Below are 23,526 nucleotides of genomic sequence, written 5' to 3'. Positions count from 1 at the left end.
TATGGAAAGATGCCAGAGCACTGGGTGGATGATCAGCTCCTAAGTGCCTAGAACATAATACGTGCTCAGAAGCAGCCACTGTGGATTTGCTAAAAGCAAATCTCCTCCTTCATGAGTGACTGCTCTTGTGGATAAGAGAGAAGAAACAGATGCAACATATCTTTATTGTAGTAAAGCCTTTTTGCATTTTCCTGCATGCATTAGTCCTTTTTTACCTCTGTTAAGTGAGTGCACTAACCTCTTGGCTAAGGTACCAGTGAACATACTTGAAAAAAAAAGTAAGAATTGTAAGAAACATTGAGTTGAGAGGGGATTGCAGACACTATGAAGATCAATGTTACATTTTAAAGCAGTGCTCAATGTATTAGAGAGAAGGTCCAAGATCACCAACAGTCTGCACTGAAATTCATGCGGTCAAGTATTTAGAACTGTCAATAGATAGGAGAAAAAATTGCCAATGCAGAATGGAAGGTAAATGCCATTAGTAATTAAAAAAAGATATATGGGAAGAGGATTAATTGATCTAAGCAAATTTAAAAAAACAAACGCCTTCCCCCCTCCCATGATACCTTTGTAAGAAAAAAAAGGGGGGGTGGGAGCAGGGTGTACTTCTAGGGTGCGTTAACCTAAGCATTGTATGTAAACTGGGAGAATTCCAATCTAGTCAGCATTGCTGGGACCTCAGTGTGAACAGACTGTCCAGTTTTGGGCATCACCATTCTAAAGAGATTTGTTGTATTGGAAAAGGTCCAGCAGAGAGAAACAAGAATAAGAGGCTTAGTGGAGGAAAAACAAGAAAGAAGAAAGGTTGGAAAAACCTTTATTGATGGCAATAATTAATCTGTTTATTTAACATGCCTGTCTTGAGATTGTAGATGGGAACAAATGCTTGTCTCCTATAAGGCAGTATTTCTCTTCCTCAATTTTGTAAATCTGATTTTCTAGCAGCCAAGCTTTCACTCCAGCAATAATGCTTATCTGCTAGCCAACCCATCTGTTTCTATTTCTCCCTCTAGACTAGTACAATTTGGCAAATACCCAAGCATTCAAACACAGGTGTCCTTGGATATCTCTCCTAGCCAAAAAGTATGAACTCTGTAAATTAGAGTTGTAGAGTTTGAGACTGACTTAACCTAGCTAGACAGCTGCTAGAGGAATATGGCACTAAATTACCAAGTTGGGCACTATCTGGACAATCAGCAAAGCTTTGAAACTTCTCTTGCAGAACATTTATAACATTGCATTCCCTTCTCTACGTGCTCATTGGCGTGTGTTTGAGGGGTAAAAGATAAGGTGCAGAGGAGCCAATTCTGGTCAAACCAGATATATGCTGGATTTAAAATCCCAAACCTGCCTGAGAGTGAAGTTGGGAAGAAAAGCAGGGGTTTCCTCCAAGTGTCTGGAAAGCCTTCCTTATAAGGGAACAAATACAGGAAAGGGCTAGAGATGCATTTCCCTTGGGAGCAAGCTGCTCTGCAGATGGAGGGAGAAGCTAGAACACAGTTTCTGTTTTCCTAGCACATCTTCTCTTTCAAAAAGTTTGGGGCCCACATGCAGAAAGGGGAAGTGCCCATATTGTCAGTTCTGGAGAAAAAAGTGTCTGCCAAGAGAATAAAAACCTTGCCATTAAGCCTGATGGCATAAACCTGAGACCCTGAAAGGAATCTTACCTTAACTAGTTGCAGACAGCCCTGAATGTCCCTTGTTTCTCAGCCCCAAACTGAAGAACCTCCTTCTCTTCGAGCTGCGGTAACTTTTTCTGTGTGTGGCAGACTTATGGATAGCGAGCCATCTGCACCCCCGCTCTCAGACCCCACGTTTGACCATCTGCAATAACAGCACTGTAAGACAAGAGTGTGTGCGCCCTAACAATTTGCATTGCTACAGCAACTTGCATCAGTTGAAAATCAGTTCCCAGCTGCTGTCTTTGCCATCAGTATGTTGCATTCTTCCCTGCAGTCTGTGCAATTCCATCTTGAATGCTGTTGCTTCTTTTGCTTGCAGCCTTCCATACCTTTGGGGGTTCACAAGGGCTGATTGTTCAGATCTGTCCGTTCCCAGGGCCTGTCCGTTCCCAGGGCTATGGGCAGACTAATGGTGCTGCTGCTGCTCGTCTCTGAAGTGTTGAGTTCCTGCACGTTCCCAGAAGCTGTTCTGCAGCTTTTCCATGTAACTCATACATCTGAACGAGAGCCAGTAGCTTTGATTTTGGTGGGAAACTGAAAGTGCAGCTGAACAGCAGCAGAGTGCTTCTCTGGACATGCTGGTCATAGTTTATTCCATTCTGTACAGTCGACCTTTGGCTAGATCAAGCCGTGGCTCATATGAGCTCCTTGTGGGACTGCCCATCAGCACTGAAGGCCTTGCTTCGTTGTTCCAGTTAAGCCCTATTGCTCTTTGTTTTCTGTGAATACACAGAGCAGTCTAGAATTTACTCTTTGGTAACTCAGATTTACTTTGAATGTATTCATGTTATTTAGCCTGAAATAGGATAGATATTCCTGAATAAAAATGTTTTTTTTCATACCATAAATGAAGTGAGCAGTACTGTTGAAGGCAGCACCAGACTTTGAGAGATGTTTTAAGGTAATAGTTTCTAAAGGCTGCTTTAAAGCTTCTGCTTTCATCTAATCAGTGAGCCATTACCATCTCTTACCTTTTGTTCTCAGCACTCCTTTAGTGCGGAGTTCTTGTTACAAAAGCAGCCCAGCTAGCTGTAATGTCACAACATTTAATGGTGGTGATTGATGTGTATCAAGCCAAGGAAGAGCTGCTCTGTTTCTCAACACACCTGCTGGTGACATCGAGGACAATCTGACTTTCTCTCTGAGCTCAATAGCAAATTAAAACAATCACTGCAGGGTGCTTGGAAATGTGGATTTTATTTTATTTTATTTTAGGTCTATTCAGGTATAGCTAGAGGCTCTGTTATAAGCTTAGAGAGATCCCATTTTAGCCATGTCCAGCAGATGTACTTTCCTGGGTGTTACACCCTTGAGAACTGGAGTAAGGACTCTGACCCACCATTTTTGTCAAGTAAAACACTCTGAAATGGTAGAATGAAATAGCAGAACCAAACGTAGGGTGCTGTAGTGTTTTTTTTTTTTTTTTTTTTTTTTTTTTTTTTTTGTGAACAGAGCTTTTTTGTTCACTGAGCTGAGTTGCTTTAACAGATTCTGCTGTCTACAGGGGTAAGTCTTGATCTGTCCTTGTTTGATTAACAGACTATACCCTCAGTTATTCCACAAGCACTATTGCAGTTGCAACTGTGAGCTACCTCAAGGAGCTGTGAAACTTCTGTATATTTGATCACATCAGTTACCTGACTTCACTGCAGCTTCCTAAGCGTTAGTGCTTATGCGAAGGAGGTGAGTGGGTGGGCAGGCCTGAACTGTGTGCTAGTGCAGATCAGCAGTTTGGGTTTGGATAGAATTAATTTGTGAGAGAATCACAGCCTTGGTCCTTGGGTATAGTACATTAAGCTTAAACATACACCAAAATCTGAGGAAACAGCATCATTTGTCTGTTATGACATTTGTCACTACGTTTCTTCTACTCTAATCTGTGGGAAGGAAAACACTAATAAATGCTACTAGCCTTTCTTCTCCTTCCATGCAGAATAAATAAGGCATTCTGGCAACAAAGGGAGCGCATCAGGAATGGAGAGATGCTTTTGCAGGCATCCAGAAGAATTTCTTGAGGCAAATACCGTGTCAGGATCTGTAGTCACTTTTGCAAAGGCAGCGAGGCTTGTTGCAGGCCCTGGGCTTGTCAGCATATCTAATGGTCTGTGCATGTTGAGGGCAGCCTTTCCAAATCTATGTGTTTAGATTGCATTGCAAAACTTTACATTACTCCCTTTATAAGGCATAAATGTGTCTATGACTAAGGCAGACAACCAAAGCCACTTCATTATTTTCAGATATGCATCCTGTTTGGGGACACGCTGAATGAAAGGACACCTAGCCAGGTCACAGCTCTGTATGAATTCAGGCCATTATCTGAAGTGCCTTCTGCTTCTATACAAACAGAAGAAATAGTAGAGCTTTTAACATAGAGGTTTACTGATACGCCATTTCCAGTTAGTAATTAATGTTATTGTGTCAAATGTGTCAGAACAGTAATGTGTACAGTGGCAATCAGCACAGCTCCCGGGAGATGATTGCTGAAGCTGGCTCTCTGTATTGGTCTTAGTACTTGGTCCAGGTATGGCAGTGGTGTGGCTGATTGATGTAGCGGTGTTGCATAAATGCAAGAGGTTTATGGTTCTAGACTAACCCGAGTAGTCATCTGAGGAAATAACTGTTATGTCCCCTGATCTTTGCATTGTGTTACAGAATGATTGATAGGAAACATCCAGTTCCCTTGCCAAAAAGTAAGTACTCACCCAGTGTAATGCAGGTTACTCAAGTGCATGGAAGTTTCACTAAAATTCATGCAAAAGGGACTGTATTGCGCTATGTGATACATGGCTTTCTCAGGATCCTGTAAGAGGCTGCAGAAGCTCTGTTTTTCTACCAGTTATCCACAAAGTCATTTGAAGGACTGGCAATCCAGTGCTTAGTTTATCATGAAATGGTGTGTGGTGTCCCTGAATAACTTTCCAGCTGGCTTTACAACTTCCCAGTGGAAAGAAAAAAAAAGTCGTAGTGTTCTGTTGATTGGTTTTATTGTAGTTTTTATTTATTTATTTATTGTGAAGGATAATGGTGCTTGTGCAACATATTGCATATTGGTTTCGGAACCTTTGTGTGTTTTTCATCGTGATAATGGCTAATCATGCCATATAATAAAGCTATCTCAAATAGAGTTGTAGGATCCTTGCAGATAAAAGCTTGTGAAAGACTATTTTATTGCTGTAATTTTATTTGCAGGAGCCTGGATCACAGCCACTTCCTACAGGCTCATTTGGATGCTTTAGTGTGAAATCCACTCAGGTGGAAAGTTCTTATTCCTATGGATGTTTGTGTGATTTGGTGAATTAGGGGGAGAGTTAGTGGGAGGAGAACAGGATAAGAAAGCTTCCCACAAATCTGCTGTTAATTACTTGTGTGTTTTTCTGTCCCTCGTCTTCCTTCTAGCTACATCTGACAGAGTACTGTTGAGCCTGAGGCAGTGTTCTGGAAAGCTCTCTAGTTGTTAGTGCCTGGCAAGTCCTTTATGCTCTGCTTCAGATAAAAAGCAAAACAGGCTTAACTGTAAATGGACTGATGGGGAACAGATTGTCCTAACAGCTTTCTGTAGAAATGGATGTTGACTTCTTGTGGATGTTGCTGAATAAAACAGAGAAATTGCATGTACTCACATGTATATCTAGGAATGTATATATATTACAGCAGACATTTTACAGGGGGGTTATTTTCTTGTTTTGGTGGGTTTTACCAACTTTCTGTCCCTAAATGTTTATTTCCCTTTGTGAATCTAAAAACTAAGCAAATTCTGTCAGCAAATATATTGTTCAGCTCAGCACTTCTGGCCCTAACTCATTCATCTTTCTTTTCCGAAAGGAGTTTTATTACACTCTGGCAGCAGACCAAACCTATGTGCTTTTCTTTTGTGTCCTTTAGCAAAGTTTTTAGCTAGAACCTAATCAGGGTAATAACCTGCTGAGGGATTCTCTAAGGAAAAACACTTGCTTATTGCCTCTAAAATACAGTGTTTTGAGGAATAAGCTCAGACAGGAATGAAGTAAAACTGTGTGAAATGGAATGAAATGGAAATGTTCTGTGTGACAGTGCTACAATTACAAGTCTAGATATGCTTTGCTAGTAAAGCACAGGTAGGGAAAGGACTTTTTTTATTGAGAAGTAAGGTCTCGCAAGATGCTGTTGTCCATAGCATAGATGGCATATTATTTGTCTTTTCAATTTCATGCCTGTATTTTTGACCAGCATTCTGCTCTCAGATCTGATCCCTGGGTTTTGCTCAGCGTCAGTACACTGGTCCAGGCCTGCTTCTTGTGTACATGTAGGAATCTGGTGCTTAAAAATTATATACAAATAGTGTGAAACCCTGCTTAATAAAAAACTCAAGGTATATGTCGGTGTTAGCAGCAGTTGTGCTGGATACTACATCAAAGCTCTCTGTCTCCAAAAAGATGGGGATTTGGTAGGTCAGTCTTACGCACTTACAGGTAATGATTAGCCAGTTTTATGTCTGGTTACTCAGGTTGGATAAAAGGGAAATGTTTTTCACTAAGATGGTGGTCAGGCACTGGAACAAGCTCCTCAGGGAAGTAAGTGGCCACGGCACCAAGCCCTCCAGAGTTCAAAGAACATTTGGACAACGTTCTCAGACATCGGGTTTGGTTTTTGAGTGGTCCTTTGTGAAGCTGGGTTGGACTTAGGTAATTACGGTTCCCTTCCAGATTAGGTTTATCTAGGATTCTCTACTGTATGAATTGAATGGGTTATATAAAATGACAGTTTTTTCTGCTTGTTTACAGGTTGCATGGCCGGTACCATGAAATGGCACCAAATGTTGTGCCCATGGACTATACAAAGGACCCGGACGTTAAACTACCTATGCAGCTTATAATAAACATGCCTGAGCTAAAGGTATGGCTTCCGACTGCTTACAGACTGTATGCTGATAAGCTCTATAGCTTGTCGGCCAGAGATTGTGCCAAATGAGTTTGGTATCTTTTCCCCTTCCAGTTACTGTTCAAGGGCAAAGCCAGCCACGGAAAATGGAAAATATTTAGGTGGATGTCTACCTTGCAGAGATAGTTGGGATAGAATTTAAAGGAATTGAGTAAGAACTAAAACGAAATTTTACACTCTTTTGACTTCATATATCCCTTCAAAGCCAGTGGGTTGTTTTGCTGATGACTTTCCTTAATAATATTGTATAGTATAGGAATTATACAATAGTTAGTATGTGCCTCACTATTGTTAAAATAGTTAGAAAATTGAAACCTGTGATGTGAAATGAGTTTTTTCCAGAGTTGATAAAAATATTTATTTCATCGTCCAGTTGAGAGCTATTAGCCCTTTTAACTCCTAAAGCTAGGTAGTGCAAACCTGATTAGAATTCAGCTACAGGTTAGCTTTGTATCAGCTGTTTGCGTTTTCCAAGTCTGTGTCCTTGACTGCCAGGGCTATTGGTTTAATTCCCTCCTCTGCAGCTTACAAAGCTGATCTTCTTATCTCATCTCTAATGAAATGAACGATATTTACTAAATCACGTAGGTACTACAGTTTTAAAAAGTTATTCTTCACCCATTACAGTGCTCAGTGTGAATTAGGAAAAGGACGTGCAAGTAGTATAATTTAAGGTTTGTTTATGTATGAAAGTTTAACAGCAGCAGCAGCATTCTATAAACCCTTTTTAAAATAATATTGTGTGTGTAAATATGTGGAAATATCTATAAAAGAGCCTAAATGTAGCCTAAAAGAGCCTATGGAGTAATTAAGAAGAAAGTGCATCCGGAGAAGTAATCATGGAGCTTGAAAATAGGTGGTATAAAAATCTTGTTGAAATGTTCTTTTCAGTTCATCAGTTGGCATAAAATATCTTACTATATGTTAACTGTTCATATACCATAAATATATCCTGCAAGTTTTGCATCACACAGATCTTTTTATACTCTTTTCTTATTGTACAGATAAGAAAATTAGGCAACAAGTTAGCAATACTTTGCAAAAATGCTCCATATTTTTCCTGTCTCAAATTGAGTCTAAACTGGAGATAGCAACACAGATTTATAAGTTGATTACCTAGAATTAGATTGTTTAAAACATAATTAGGCATCTAAATCGGTAGCCTGAGATAAGTAGCTAGCACAAACAGAGCTAATTAGGCCCCTAGGCTGTATACTGAAGTATATTGTTAAATTGCTAGTGCAGCTAAAATTTGGAAAGTAGAAAGCTTGCTCTAAGCTTTCTTTTTCTTACTTACGATGGGATCAGATGAGTGATGAGAGGTGAATTGTGAGCAATTACGCACTACTTTTCAGAAAGACGAGTTTACTGCAAGAAGTTATTAGAGACGTGGCTGACATAGCACATGAACAATGAGAACCCATTGCCACAAGACATTGTGGATGAGACAGCACTGATATTTTCAAAAACTATTTAAGTTCTCGTATAGAGCAGAATTCCACAAATTACTAATAAGATTTATGATTTGGATGTAATACCTGTAACTCAGAAGTCCCTCATATTCATTGCACTGATCTCTTTCTTTTTGAATTTTGAATTTTATTTCCATCTGCTCCTGGTTACATTTAGGGTTAGGCTGGTGGACTGGATGGACTGATGATTTTGATGGTTACTGAATTCTACTTTTTTTTTTTTTTTTTTCTTAGAGGTGATCCCTAAATGAGTTGAATTTGTTTTTAATGTCCCAGTGATATTTACTTTAAATTAGTTAAAGGATTTGCTCTTAACAGTTATCCGGAACCAGCCATATGATGCTTAACAGCTAGTACAAAATGAAGATTCTTTTTCTTAAAATAGGAATATATTCCTGACTTGCTGTCATGTTGGATGGACAGCTCTATATAAAAATGCAAATTAGTCTTATATGAGATACAATAACAAAAGTTACTAATGGTCTTGCCTATATGAATATAAATTAAAATAAACTAATCAGCTTTTCCAGTAGCTGGCAGGATAAAATAGTATGTGCTTCATGTGGTCTAAGTACATGGGAGTATCTTGAAGTATCCTGATTGTATTAAGCCATCTGCTGTGTTTTGCTTATGCACAAATACTGATTTTTTAGATTTGTGATTAAAATACATGGTTCTTAAGGGTTTTTGATCGACTCATCCATTGTTGCAAGTAGTTTGAAATCTCTCTATCATGTCATGTCTGCAACTCTTTCATCACTGTAGCATCTTAGGTGTTTGTACTGGCACTTCTGGTGGGGAGAATCACTATTCCTTAAGTTTTACGTAGTTATTAAGGCAGAATCTCTAGGATATTGAGAGCGTGATATGAAATTTCCTGGCTCAGTTATGTAACTCTGAAGGGCTTAGATGCCAGATGGCTGGTAGTTGTTTTGTGAGACATTGGCAGGCTGATTTCAGCCTTTAGTTCAGAAAAGAAGTAATGGTAATCACATGTACTTTTTTTGTCTTCAGAGATACAGGATCAGACACTTAGGGAACAGCTGTTCTGTGAAAATGAGACGGACTGCTATTTTTACAAGACAGCGTGGTGCTTAAACTGAGATATAAAACATAGGTTTTATGTTGAACCATGATTAGATTTTGTGATACAAGAGCGCATATCACTTTTGTAACAAATTTAGATGGTAGTGGTGTAATAAACTTGCATAGGTGTATTTAAAGTGGATCAAAATCTTCTTTCAGCCCTCCAAATCTGTGAAGCTTTCGGACCCAGCTATAGGCTGTCTTGAGAGGAATTGAATTCGATTTCATGCAAATGGCAGGACAAAACTCAGTGTCATATTTAATAATAATAATCTCCCAAGTTTCACAAGGCTGCGAAAACCCTTAGAAATACTGCTGTCAAACCAATGATTTCAGGAACTGAGGTTCTAAGAGTTTGTACAATACCTTCAGTAGCTGGTAAGCTTGTTTCCAGTAAAATAACAGTTAAAAGAGGAGAATAGATCTGCCCCACCTCCCAAGGTCTTTCAAAGTATTGACAGTAAAAGGTTTTAAAATGTCACCTACGATATCAGTCATAAACCTGGGCCAATGTTGGTCACAAAGCATTTCCCTATCTCATCTGAAGACAGGGGAACAAGTCTTTCACCTAAAGTTCATTTTCCAAGCAGTCTAGGTATTGACTTCAGTTTGCACATGAAGAAAAAATGTCCTTAACCTTTGCAACTTTCCCAGACTGCTAAATAAATCAATATTGTTTATTCAGTAAATTTTCATCAAGGTGAAGACAAAGCTGACATTTGAATCTCAGAATAGAAACAAACAAACTAAATGTCTATTGAATTCTAATAAAATTAGTGGTAATTTCAATGCACCTGGCTTTTTTCATATGCACATTACACTTCTAGTTACTGGCATTGTTGAGCTTAATACCACTGCAGATTCTGACAAATAGATAGAATCAATAATGCACTTTTCTAAATTAGATTCTGCTACTATAAAGAAATATCTTTACTTCACGCATTAATGTTTTGAGCCAGGATATTTTTAAATATATCTGTGTTTCAAAGGAAAAAAGATCATCACTAACTTAAATTGGCAATGAATTTTTTACTAATTCATGGTCCTGAAGTTGAAAGTCAGGGCAAGAAACAAATAAATTAAGAAGGGGCAGATGCTTTAAGTTGATTAGTTCTACCATTACACTGAAGTTTACAGATCGAGTTTACTCCATCTGTACCATTGGAGTCTCTGTTCTCTAATTTTGACAATCTTGGTTACACAGGCAAAAGTCTAATAACTTAATTCGAGGGCATATGAGAACATTTGAGATTACACTATTAATACTGCAAATTTGTCACAACATGAATTGCTGAGTATGAGCCGTGTTGTAAGGGAAGATGACTTTATTTCAAAACAAAGCTGATTTCACTTGCATTATCCCTGTCATTTCCACGTAACTAGATGTGGGAATGTAATCTGATCGTAGAGATCACACATGTTCTGTAGAATGCAGGACTACATGCGTGGCTGCTGTCTTTGTGATGTATAAATCCCTGATTGTAAGAACCTTCAAGCTGGTGTACAGCTGTCGCTGGTTGTGGCAGTGTAGCAATCTTTGTGTCAAGAGGAGGTCATAAAAGGGCTTCCTGGAGGGGAACCGTTTTTGTTTCATTCACTTTACAGTCTGTTGCTTTCCATTTTTGGCTCGTGCAGTAACTTCATTGATCCTCACAGGCCTTGTCATTAGCTACAGTGGTGAGTGAGGTAGTTCATAAATCCACACACTACTGAAACAGAATGACCAGCACGCACAGGAATCGGTCAGGGGAAAGAAAGGACACACAGGGAACAGTGAACTGATCACACTTCAGAACTAGTGTTAGCACTCTCTTTTTTTCCAAGTTTAAACATGAACACATGCATGCTCCTTCAAAATAAAAATAAAATAATTTCCTATAATTTTAAGAGGATTGAGTTTTAGAAATCATTTCAATGATTTTGTTGCACTGGTGCTAAGTAAAGATCTCTCCTCAGTTTTAAAAGTTTGAAAGCTTTCTATGTAATGGATGGTGTCACCCAAGATAGCAGGTTGATTGTCTTCCCAGACCCCCACCCTGCTCTGGCTAACTTTTGCCTGTAGTTCATCCTGACTTCCTTGTCCCTGCATCCTGTTAGTTGTTTGTAGTTATGATGAGATGCTTTATGCCTTTCAGACCCTTCCTTTTGTCTCTCTGAATGCCCTTCTTGACCAGTGTTTCTCAAGTAACCCTGTGCACTCCAAGTGTAATAAGTGAGGGCCATTTTTTCTCCGAATTCTAAATCTGTACCTATTGATGCTCTATGCTAGTATTTTCTGCACTTTCTTGCTGTAGGGAATCAGGTTTTGTTTCAATTCTTTATATTCCCATGATGGACTACTATGTTCTGCAAGACTCAGCAATCCCATATGCAACTGGCGTATTTGTTTTTTTGGCTCTTGTGACCATGGCGCAGCCATCATTAAATAGGCAAGCTTGTTGCCAAACTGTCTTACATCTCCGCTTTCTGCACAGATGCAATTGCTCAAAACCTTGTAAAATTCACTTTGGCTTATATTTTATAGTTTTTTAAAGTTGTAGTTGAAATAGACCTCAAAAGGTCATCTACTCCATTCACCTGTTTTATCTACAGTACTTATCAAATCTGAAATGCTGTGCATTTTGCATTTCTTATTAGAAACTAGAATGTTTCTAAACATAAATAAAAATTGTAATTGATTTTTGAGGAAGTTGTTTGTGTTTTTAAAAAAGGGAAATGTGCTTTTGTCTGCTCCAGGGACAATTTGCTACTGCACTTTTAATGTTTCTTCCATAGTGCCAGCCTTTCCTTTGGATGTCTGGTAATAAACAGTTTAGCCATTTTTATGTTAATGCTTGTCTAATAAGAATCTATTTACATTTTTTAGGAGTAACTCCTGAAACTTGAGAGAGGCTTTTTTCTGAACAGTTCTGAAAAAGTTCTGCTTAAAACATCCAAAGGGATTCTGGCTCGTGCATTTGAATAATTTTCAATGATGTTAATGGGGACTTGCATGGAAATCCAAAAGAGAATATCACTGTTTCTGTGGGTATAAAACTGAGAAGCATTTTGTAATGACTACCCAGCCTCTCTAGTTTAGTTATCTTGACTTAAAGAGAATTGTTATAGATCTACTTGCAGCACTTTATTTTGAAAATGCAGTCATCTTGTGATAGGAGGATAAAGTGTATCAAATTCCGTGGTCAAGCTGCAGGATGATTACAAAAACGGATAGGGCAAAAGGACAACACAGTGCTTTCCTTGAGCCTTTGATGGAAGTGAGAGAACAGGGTGCAAATAACGAATGCCACGGTAAGATTTAACTGTAATCACAGGCATGAGGCCTATAATCACAGTCTTAGAAAACTAATGGTCATGATTTATCATATTGTGTTCTAAGTCTCTGTCAGAATAGATGCAACAGCATATTAAAAATGCATAGAAACACAACTGAGTAGAAAAAGCGATGGTTAAGAAGATAGATGGCACATTGAGGAAGATTATCTCAAGCCACTTAAGCAGCAGCAATCTACAAAACAGCCAAACAGCCAAGTTTTAGCTGTAACAGTTCTTTATGGTTTCTGTCTCCACTCTCATTTTTATTATGAGAAGACTGAAAAAGCTTTTTAACGAGATAAATGTAGGTTTCCAGTTTTAAAAGGATTCTTTTTTAAAAAATTAGTGCTTGAAGGAAAACATTCTATGAGGGAACCATATCATTTTCCACTTTATTCCCCTCCCCCATGGCTTTTCCTTTAAATATGATGGAAGCCTAATCTGTGCTCTTTAGAGTAGAGGTAATGAAATTACAGAAAGGATGTGAAAAGTATCTGTGAAGGTAAACTGATACTTTCCATTGTGTAAACCGCAGATATACTGCCTGAAGACACACAATATGAGAAAGTTAAAGGAAAGAAATCAATAAGAGGAAAGATTTTATTTTTCATTTAGATTTTAGAGATCCATTTGGCAAAGAGTTACTTAAGAAGTATGCTTATATCCATTTAATTGCTGTTGACCTGTCTGTATTTTCAAGGCCTCTGACATGCCAAATAGATAATTCATCCTAAGCAACTGCAATATATTAATCAGTGAGATTGTGACTGATGCAGGAAGTCCTGTTTTTGATATTCACTGCTCAAATGAATATTTGATTCTGTGTAGTCCCTGCTTGTTGCCCTATGCTGCCAATAAGATGTCACTTTTGAGTTGTTGCCAATCCACCATGTTCTGATGGGGTTGGTTCTGAAGAAAACAATACAGCAGTTCAGAATGGCAGTGTTCCTAACATGTTTTCTCATCCAGTCTGATACTGAGCATTCCCTAATACTACATGTTTAACAGACATGCTGTTTTGTGTCCTTTGAGGAATAAACTGGGCATTTCTCATATAGCCCAAATGAAACCTGCTTTGTCTTTGTGATAAACCGACCATTTGAAACTATAGAATCGGTTATTTTTCCACTGAGTGGCCTTCTATATGTGTATTCATACCACAGGCAGGTGTATTTCCAAGCACTCGAGTCAGATGCTCTTAGTGGTACCCACTGATGCACATCTTCTATACCTTCTCTACACATCATGCAAATGATGGGAGGGATAGTTTTGTATCCTTTTACAACACTTCCTCTCAGCCACCTGGCTTACTTGGGATGTTGTTTTTCATTCTGTGACTCTTGACAGCTGTGACTCAGCTGCTTTTTTTTTTTTTTTTTTTTTTTTACATCTTTTTTTTCTGCTTTTTGACATCTTTTTATTTTCAGGAATCCCTCTTTTTTAATCTGTATTTAATTTCTCTCATTTTTCTTTAGTCTGTGTTGTGAACCGTGAGCTCAGACTCATATTAAGCTCAGAGCACAGTGAAATCTGTAGGCATGCTCCGTATTGTGGAGTTATTTCACTCCTTAAACAATGTAGCAGAATTTGAATTTAGTATTGACTGCCTTAATGGTCTGTTATTTGAGACCATGGCTCTGTGGTTCCTACTTCAGCTATCTTTTGAAACAGCCTTATTTCTGGCTGTTATCTCAGCCAGAAAGGTTGGAGAGAGCTTGGCATTTAGTAGTACTTAAAATATCTGGTCAAGGCTATTCTGTAAATCTTGAGTGTTCCAAGAGATTAATTACACTTCCAAGTTTGGTTTCTGAGATCCTCACTCATCCACAAAAGATTGACAAACACGCTTGTATTGTCTGCCACTGGATGGCTATACGGCTTTTGGCAGACTCCAATCACTTTCTACCATGGAAGTAGTTGTAGAGTGCAAACTGAAAGGCTCAAAGGCATCTCAGGTTGTTAATGTATGCTGGGTCCTATGATACCAGTAAAGAGAAATCTCCTGATAAAATCAGCTGTGCTCTGAGGATATGAATAGCCTGTTAGCTTCTGCATGAAAGGATCTACAAGTTCTAGCTGACAAGGCTGCCAAAATATGTTCTTATACTTGCCAGGCTGTATGTCATGCTAAATGTATGTAGATATAGGACAGTTTTTTTTTCAATCCAGGCCACATACCCAAATGTCTAACCACTTCTCTATATTTGCATCCTGGAGCAAGACACTGCAAGGAGTCATCCAACAGTAAGAGTCCACACATGGCCAATCACCTGAAGAAGAAAGGAATGCTACTTTCCAGGAACTGGATGTCCTTTGAAATGTTGTCCTTGTGCACAGTCACGCCTCATGTTCCTCTTAGAGCAATTATGCTGTTGTATGTTATGCTAGCCTTTTAACAAGAATCCTTAAAAGTTGAAATGAACTGTAAATGGCATGTTGGTCTGTGCCCCTGTGTAACATGTAACTGGCGCGTGAAAGAGGCTGTAGGGGAGCATACTTTAATAGTCACTGCTGAGGCTCAGAAGTCTGTTATGTGACCACTTAGTGGTCATGTAACAGGCACCTTTATAACACTTATGGAGGAACAATGGTTTTCCTGGAACTTAGCTAAAATTCTTTATTGGAACTTAAACTACAAAATCTGTATCTGCCTGAAATTTGGGTTCTACCAGGCTGTCCTCAAATGCAGTAAGTCAGCAGGCTTGTGCTAACTAGCATGAGCTAGAAAGATTAGGCACAAGAGTTTTATTTAAAATTGCCTTATGATATCTCAGTCCATGGTGGCTTAGATGAATTTTCCATTTCCCTCATAAACTTGGTCTGAAATTTTTGGTAGATTAGAACTTTGTCAAAGTTTTCATTATTTGAGGTTTTAACAAAATATATTTTAAATGTTATCTGTGTGTGTGTGACAAATGTCATTATGCTTCCAAATCCCCATGTGATTTCAATTGGATGTCTTTGTCTTTAGCTCTTGTTTTAAGCTGTTGCACACCAGTAAACAGTTGTTGAATTTAACTTCAGAGGCAGCTGCATATTAGTGTAAGTAGCCCAATTCTTGTAAGGTAGTTTATGCTCCTATAAGATGAAGGATACTATATAAATATAAAACATCAGTCTGTTCGTGTAACTTTGCTTTGTACATGCTGTTTGTACTTGGCCTCCAAGGGCATACAGAAAATACAGTGTTCTGTACATGCATATGTGCTGTGTGTGTATTATCAATAAATAATTCAAGTAAACTGAATAACAACACTTTCTGGCCATTTACCTCTCCAATATAGCTGTTCTATGAAATTTTGTTCAAAATAATTTGGAAGGTATTATGAATATTTGTTAGTTAAATTTTTGTGGGGAAAAACTGAAATGGATATGAGTGAGTTTTGAGTTTCCACAATACTGCTGCTTTTAAAGCAAACAAAATGCTGCAAGCATATTAAAAATAATGACTATAGCTGACTGCATTTACAGGAGATCAATATTTTAATTGCCGTTCTTGGCTTCAGACAAGGTCTGTAGAACAGACTTGATGAGATGCTTCTTGCAGTCCAGATGATGTTCATTTGTTTTATTCCTATCCAACTGAATTGATTTTTGCCAGCTTTATAGACATAGCTACAAATTCATCTTGATTTTTATATAGCTGTGGGAAAGATGTTGCTTTGTTCCTGTGAAAACAGTTTTGGACTTCAGAGCAGTAAAGCAGCTTTTCTCATGCTTGCTGGCTGTTGTGTTTATGGTTATAGAATATTGGCTCTTTTTAGAGTGGCCTGGTCACCAGCTGGGTTGGTGAGGTGCAGGAACAGAATTTCAGGATCATCTCTGTACAGAGGAAATTGAGTTCAAAACTCGGGAATTCACAGTCAGTTCAATCAGAGGCTGGATTTTATTTATTTATTTTGTAACAGTGAAAATGAAAGAGCCTTCTACAAGATGCTACTGGGGATATGCCTCTACATCTTTAATGAGTAGATGTGGTTTGATTGATGGTTCCATATGAAGCAGAATGGATAGCACAGATTTTACTTCTTAACATGCTTTCATAAATAATAGTTATTCCTCCAGCCAGCTATCACCAGGTTTCTTTCATTGACTTTCCACCTTAGTCTCTCAGTTTGCTTCTTGTGTCACCCCCTGTTTGTAATGCAGGAGCAGTAATCCTCTTGGCTCTGTTAGTCTGACAGCCTGTCTGGAACCAGTTATGTGCAAATGATATTCACAGTCTTAGTACCCTTATCTCAACATTTATAAAGCAGGCATTTCACATAGCAGAAATGAGGTGACCATCAGTTTAGAAACAAGGAGTAACAATTGAACTGAGAAAATCTGGGTGCAGAGTGGTGCTGTGGCAGCATATTTTACTGATGCTTTGTGCCAAAGCATGCAAATGTCAATTTTTAGATGTGCTTTGGGAGAAGGAAGTTGTCTTCAAAAAGTGATCTTCAAGCATCCGACTACTGTTTATTTGCAGGGAGTCTGTGTTTTTGTTAGTGTTCTAAATACTTAAAAAAAAAAAAAAAAAAGTATAATTCTGTTTTTACAGGAAAATCCCTTCAAGGAAAGAATTGTGGAATCTTTCTCAGAAGATGGAGAGGGGAGCCTCAGCTTCAATGATTTTGTGGACATGTTCTCTGTCCTCAGTGAAATGGCTCCCAGAGAGCTGAAAGCAATCTATGCCTTTAAGATCTATGGTACTGTATTGAGATGCTTTTGTATGTCCTGCTTGTTTAAAGTAAAAGAGTATGAGAGTTGCTGGTGATCTTTTCTTTGTTTCTTCTACTGTTTAGATTTTAACACAGATAACTTCATTTGTAAAGCAGACCTGGAAAAAACCCTCAATAAGCTGACTAGAGAAGAGCTAACAGCAGAAGAAATCACTTTAGTTTGTGAGAAAGTGATAGAAGAAGCTGACATGGATGGCGATGGGAAGCTAGGATTTGCAGATTTTGAAAACATGATTTCCAAAGCGCCAGACTTTCTCAGGTATTGCCTTAAGAAAAATTATGTCACTGGGTATTTTCAGGTATTCTTTTTGGATGTTGACTGTGTAGTGTGGCACACTGTCCAATGTGCCAGGTTTTTTAATTTATTCACAAAAGTATACATGTTGAGTGTCGTGGCAGGTTTAGTTTCCTTTTTTTTTTTTTTTTTTTTTTCTCCCCTTAGTGGAAAATACCAAAGTATTGCTTTATTGGTGAAGGCTAGGTAGATTTTATAAATGTGCATAAATATTGTATACATTTTACAAATCTAAATGGAAATATTGATTATTCTCATTGAGAAGGTGAGGGCTAGAGGTTCATACTGGTAGCAGAAAATTGATTAAAATGATCTATTGCTGTGGTCTTTTTGGATCCACAGTTAAATAGTATTTTTTTTTTTAATAATTGGTTTCTGACTGTTCTTAATGTTCTGTAGACAAAACCCAGTTCTCTTGAGGTAGAGCTTTTCTTTCATGTTTCATATTTAAAGAGAACTTTTATAAAAATACCAGCAACTTCTAATTTTTACGCATTAATGAAACATTCTACATAAGTTACGGGTAAGACTTACTCAGGTAATACAAGGATAGAGCCTCTTCAAGAAATTGCAGTGGAACAGCCAGCAAAAGTAAGATACTTCAAGACTGAGAGGAGTTTAATTTGGATTTTGAAACTATTGGCAGTGTAGGCTGAAGCTAAAACCTAGGTCTGTTTTCCCCCAGATGTCAGTGGGCTGGGTTATCTACATCTAATAGTAAGTGCATGATAACTTGAAAAAAATCTTTCAAAGTCTTTGTTCATACACATTATTGCCAAGTTGGTAGTGTGACTGGTGATAATTGACAATAACAAAAGTTCTAATATTTGGGAAGATAAGAATCCAACAGTCATCTGGACTGCAGGCAGGTATATGGGATGATTTTAAGTTTGAAGTGTCCTGAAGAAAACAGAGGAGTTTTTCTTTGATAAATTAAATTTCTGAGGAAAGGCATTGTAACAAATTGTATTTAAAGCATGAGGACACCATTCCTTGAATCCTAGGAAACATTAGCATCTCAAGAGGATATGCTACAAGTCAATGTGAGTGTCTTCTATACAATAGAAACATATCAGGCACTACTTGACTAACCAAGTGTGTCACTGGGACTTCTTTTAAAACAAGATACATATCATTATGGTGAGCTTCAGCTGAGTATGCATTCCAATGTTTTGTTTATACATATTTCTAGCTAAAACATGTTTCTGTACACTGTTCTCCATAAAGAAACTGTTGGGGTCAGGTAGAATTTCTTTTAATCAATGAAGAGGCCATGAAATGTACCTACAGATCTGGTAGATAGCACAGATCAAATGTGAAGAATTGAAGGCAGATGTATAGACTCAGCAGAAGCTGTAGTTTCAGAGGTTTCCTGTGCCATGACTGACTTTAGTGCTGTGTTGTAGAAGCTTGAAAACTGCTGACTGAAATCCAAGCTGTGGATGCAATCTAATTATTTCCTGAGAAGATGGCAGAGAAGAATATTTGCCACCATAGCCATTAGAATGACTGTCATAATTATTCTTCTTTTACAAGCTTTTGATGTGTTGGTGTAGGCATGAACTACCCTGCCAAGAGAGTGCTAAACTTATGCCTGAACCATCTTCTTGATAGTGCAAAAAATATGAAAACCTTTATTATTTTTTATCTTAGTCAAATTGTTCCTTTTGAAATCTTTAGCAGATGCATGGAAGAAACACCAACCTACACATGTCCAGAGACAGCTGTAATTTTAATTTGGTTTTGCATATCTCTACGTTTTGTGCCCAATTGAATACACTCCAAACTTTAATTTCAGGGAAAACAAAGTGCCTATTGATTTATACTTTCAGCTGCTCAGCAGCTCTGAAAATTAGACACCAATGCATCAAAGCAATGGCTGCTTTTGAAAATGATTGCCAGTGAGCAACTGGAGATGCTGGGCAACTGCAGTTTTCAGAGACTATGTACAATATTTCTGAATACTGGATCCTAGAATACCACATAGGTACCTAATATGGGATCCTTTTAAAAATGTTAACTACTTCTCCAAACCCTAGATGATTTTAATTGTTAGTAAAGAAATTCTTACTCTGTTCTTTACCTTTTTCCCCTCTCCAAAAGCCACTTCTTCACATCAAAAGATTATGAAGCTTAGATGCAAGTTTTTATTATTTATTTATTTATTTATTTATTTATTTATTTTCTGTGGCTTTGCAACTGTTTCAGCATGTGATCGCTGTTAAGCCATAGGTGATATTACTTTCTCTTTGCTTTTATCTGGGTCCAGATACCCAACTTCTAACAGACACTGAGAACTTTTATAAGATGATCAATCCAACTGTAAAATCTCATCATCATTAAAATGAGGTATAAAATTACTGAGGAGGAATATCTTCTTTACCCTGTTGATAAGAATCTTACCTTTAAAGGTTTTCCATAAGTCATTTTTTGAAGCACTTTTTTCACACAGCCCAATGTACTATTTTTTTAAGCTGCCATACTGTCATGCATGCTTAATATATACAGCAGCCATTAATTTTGACACTATGATCCAGGCTTTGACCTGGTATGAGCTAAAGTTCATTAGTCATATATTGACTGATTTTCTTTATCTCACCACTTGTTTCTCAAAGCTTTATTTAATGACCCTATGTAGGTTTAAGAGACAGACAGCCTTTGCAAGCTTTGTGCTGCTGTCAAACAAATGAAGATGCAGTAAAGTCTGTTGCTTGATTTGTGCTGCTGCTGTTGATGACACTTTTTTTAAATACTAGAAGAAAATACTGTTCATTGTTGACCAGGGAAGATGATGTATACATTTTTGGCTTTTATTCTCAAATATAGAGTAAGCTGTAAATAATGATGACAATCGCTACTACAGACAGTTTGATTGCAGTAGGTTTATTTCACTCAATTGTATTCAAGAAGCTACTTGCAGTTTAATGGAAGCGTTTGCACTCTGAATTGGCACTAGCTAAGTGTCCTGTTCTACAAGACTGGGTACATTTTCCACAGGAAATTGGTTTATAAATCATCCTGGAAGTTTAAACTTATTTGAAGGCCCAGGGGTGAAACATACTATAACAATTCGTAATGGAGCTTGAGAAGATCATTGCATTAATAACACCTGGGAGGTGCCAAAGCTAGACAGGAACAACAGATAAAATAAAGATTTCATTGGAGGCGCACTGTACTGAAACCTTTGTGGGCCTTTACCAATGTGACAGGCCATGTCATGACTCTAGTCCTACCCAAAGCTGACATGACAGGAGATCTCTCACAAAAAATGTGCATCTCAAAAGACCTGTCCTAAATTGCAGATGATCTAGTTTCTAAGAATTAAAGTCAAAGCTAGTGACAAATTGCCAAGAGATGCTTAGTGAGCAAACAATGGCAAGAAATCATTTTTATCAGTATTTTTCACAATGTATTTCAGTTTCTCATTAGTAAAATGCCTCATCTCCAAAGGCCAAAATGACAGTCTGATAGAAATACCAAGAAAAACCCCAACCTTAAACAGTTTTCCAGTGAAATAGATTTACATGGATTTTTTTAAGATGTCATTTGTAAAAATGTGTTCAAATGCTGATTTATTCTTTTATATATATATATATATATATATTTAATTTTAGGTCCTAAATATTGCCTATGTGGGACTTAAATTTTAAAGATCTTAGATTAATGCAGGTCTCTATACATCTCTTGAGTTCTGAACTAAATGTTTACTGTTCTTTTTTTCTGAAGTCTTAGTATTGGTAAGCTCTTTGCATTACAATATGCTTTCTATACATTTCAGTGTCACCCAGACTGAATAAATTCCAAGATAATGAAGTTCCTGGGGACTACTGTGAACATAAAATTTTGTTTCCTCCGTATACATACCTCAGGGTTTCCTTCAGTGAATTCCTGATTCAAATCAAATAGCTGTAATCAAGTTGGAGCCTCCCGGGAAAATAATCCAAAACTGTATGTCCAGAACACTTCAGCTGCTCAAATGCTCCAAACCTCTAAAGCTCTTTATTTCCATGTAGGCACCAAAATTACAGTTTTTGCATGGAAAATATACATGATGAGTACCTTCTGATATCAGTCAAGAAGGAAACATACAGTTTGTAACGCTGTAAGCACTGTCACAACATTGAACAGAGATTATTGCCTAGGGAAGGCTTTTCCACTTGTCCTGTGTATCTTTTACCATCCTGACAAGTTTCTCAAGAGTTCTGAAAACTGACAGCAGTTGTAGGACGTGTTGTACGGTTTACCTCTATCAGTGCAAACCGAGGATAAATAATCAAACTGTCTCGGTCCTTAGCAAGAGAAATGATAAATTTGTCTGCCTAGTTTGATGTGCTTAGGAACCCAAATGCTGTGCTATATCAAAAGTGCAATTGGGAAACATTTCAACTCTGCTGTATATCCAATAAATAAGTCAATGGACAATTGATGTAATCCAGTACTGTGCTCTGCCCTCTGGTCTAATGTGTTCAGAAGATGTGAACTCCTCTTCAGATGTGTAAATCTTCATGAGAGAAGACTTGTTATTGCAGATAGCTAATAGTCATAAATGCATTGGCCAATCATGGATTCTAACTGTCCCAGAGAATGGGACAATTTGCAGTGTCAGTAATTAATCTATACTCTATGGCTGTCATACAAACCAGAGTAGATATTCTTTTTTTTCTTTTCTCTATTACAGAAAGATCTGGGGTTTCCAGTCCTGGTATCTAGGTTTGGCTCAGTCTAAAGACTGCAAGATGTTTGCAGATTTCCAATCTGCATCGCAAATCTTTGGGACCATCTCTCCTGCACTGAGATTTAATTTTTCTTAAATTATCAATATCTCATTGCATATCATGCACTGGGATAAACGTTTTTATATGAAAGAAATATTATGAGTACCCCCTGAATTTCCATAGTTACACGAATGATGAGAACCTCTTACACACAAAGAGGTCATTCTAGACACAGCATTTTTTCTTGCTGACGGGCTAATGAAACTTTACATGATTGAAGGAACCATGATGATTTATCTAACCTTACCATCTCAGTCTGCAACCAGAACTGAAGTTCTTTTATGTCTAATTGACAGTGTAATACTTTGCACATAGGGACAGTACATTTGAGAAATGCTTGGAGCTCAGTTTCAATTAAACGCAGACTGTAAAATGAAGTTGTGAAATGGAGAGATGAATCACTACCGTTCTGTGAAATTGTGATGCTGCTATGCTAAAGGACCAGAAGGTTACCATAGGTATGTTTTTAAAGTGGCATCGCCATCCTGTATCTACTCACTGTTACTGCAGGGTGCAAGGAAAAGATGAGCATACTAGTATATGCTTTTTTCTTACAATGCTGGCATTCTAGCCAGAGCAGTTATTGTAGGATCTTCAGCAGAACTGGTTCTGTAAAGTCAGATTTTCAGAATATTGAATTTCAATAATACTTTTGCATCTTTTTCATGATCATAGTACATTCTGCTTTTCAAGTAAGTTTACTATTTTCCAAATATTGACAATGGAAGTGTCACTTGAGCAGAGTTTCTTTGTTTTGTTCTGGTTTTGTTTTACTATATAGGATAAGAAAAATCTTTTTGGATCATTCCTTCATAAGTACTATACTTGTGGGTCTACAAAAATTCACAGTTTAACAGCACACTTACTGGTTCTGTTCATGAGCTGCCTGTGCCTGACCAGAGGAGGCTTATTGCCAGAAACTTGGAAAAATCGCTGGAAAAAATAGTGACCTATCCAATTCTCTGTAGCTTTGCCAGGTGCTTGGTTTGTCCATTTGCTTACTGAGGGTTAAGTTAACATTTTGCTCTGTCAGCTACTCATTTCCTCTGTTAGATATAGTAGATGGCCTATATTAATGTTATAAGTAGTTGTCCAAGTGACTTAATCAGTGGTAGTTTTCTGGCAGTTTTCTCAAGTAAATACTGTATTATTATAGTCAGAAGAAAAATGAGATTATTCCCATCACAACAAAGCAGAGGTCCATCAAAATGGTGATAATTTACAGATGAAACAGTAAGTCCCTGAACACTTCACTGT

The 23,526-nt window shown here is 37.7% G+C and overlaps 1 protein-coding gene across 7 annotated transcripts in view; it reads left to right on the top strand.

Moving 5' to 3' along the window:
• CIB2 (calcium and integrin binding family member 2) overlaps window positions 1-23,526 on the top strand; it is a 42,828-nt gene that overhangs the window by 17,478 nt on the left and 1,824 nt on the right. For all 7 annotated transcript variants that reach the window (XM_035335456.1, XM_035335449.1, XM_035335453.1 and 4 more), the window contains 3 exons: window positions 6,446-6,557; window positions 17,019-17,166; window positions 17,263-17,458. In XM_035335456.1, the coding sequence (XP_035191347.1) occupies window positions 6,468-6,557; window positions 17,019-17,166; window positions 17,263-17,458 (434 nt within the window). In that variant the 5' untranslated portion in view covers window positions 6,446-6,467. The remainder of the gene's footprint in view (window positions 1-6,445; window positions 6,558-17,018; window positions 17,167-17,262; window positions 17,459-23,526) is intronic.

Source organism: Oxyura jamaicensis, chromosome 10 (assembly GCF_011077185.1).
Source record: "Oxyura jamaicensis isolate SHBP4307 breed ruddy duck chromosome 10, BPBGC_Ojam_1.0, whole genome shotgun sequence".
Classification (NCBI taxonomy): Eukaryota; Metazoa; Chordata; class Aves; order Anseriformes; family Anatidae; genus Oxyura; species Oxyura jamaicensis.
The sequence above is the reverse complement of the archived record's forward strand: the minus strand, read 5'-3'. Positions and strand labels throughout refer to the sequence as shown.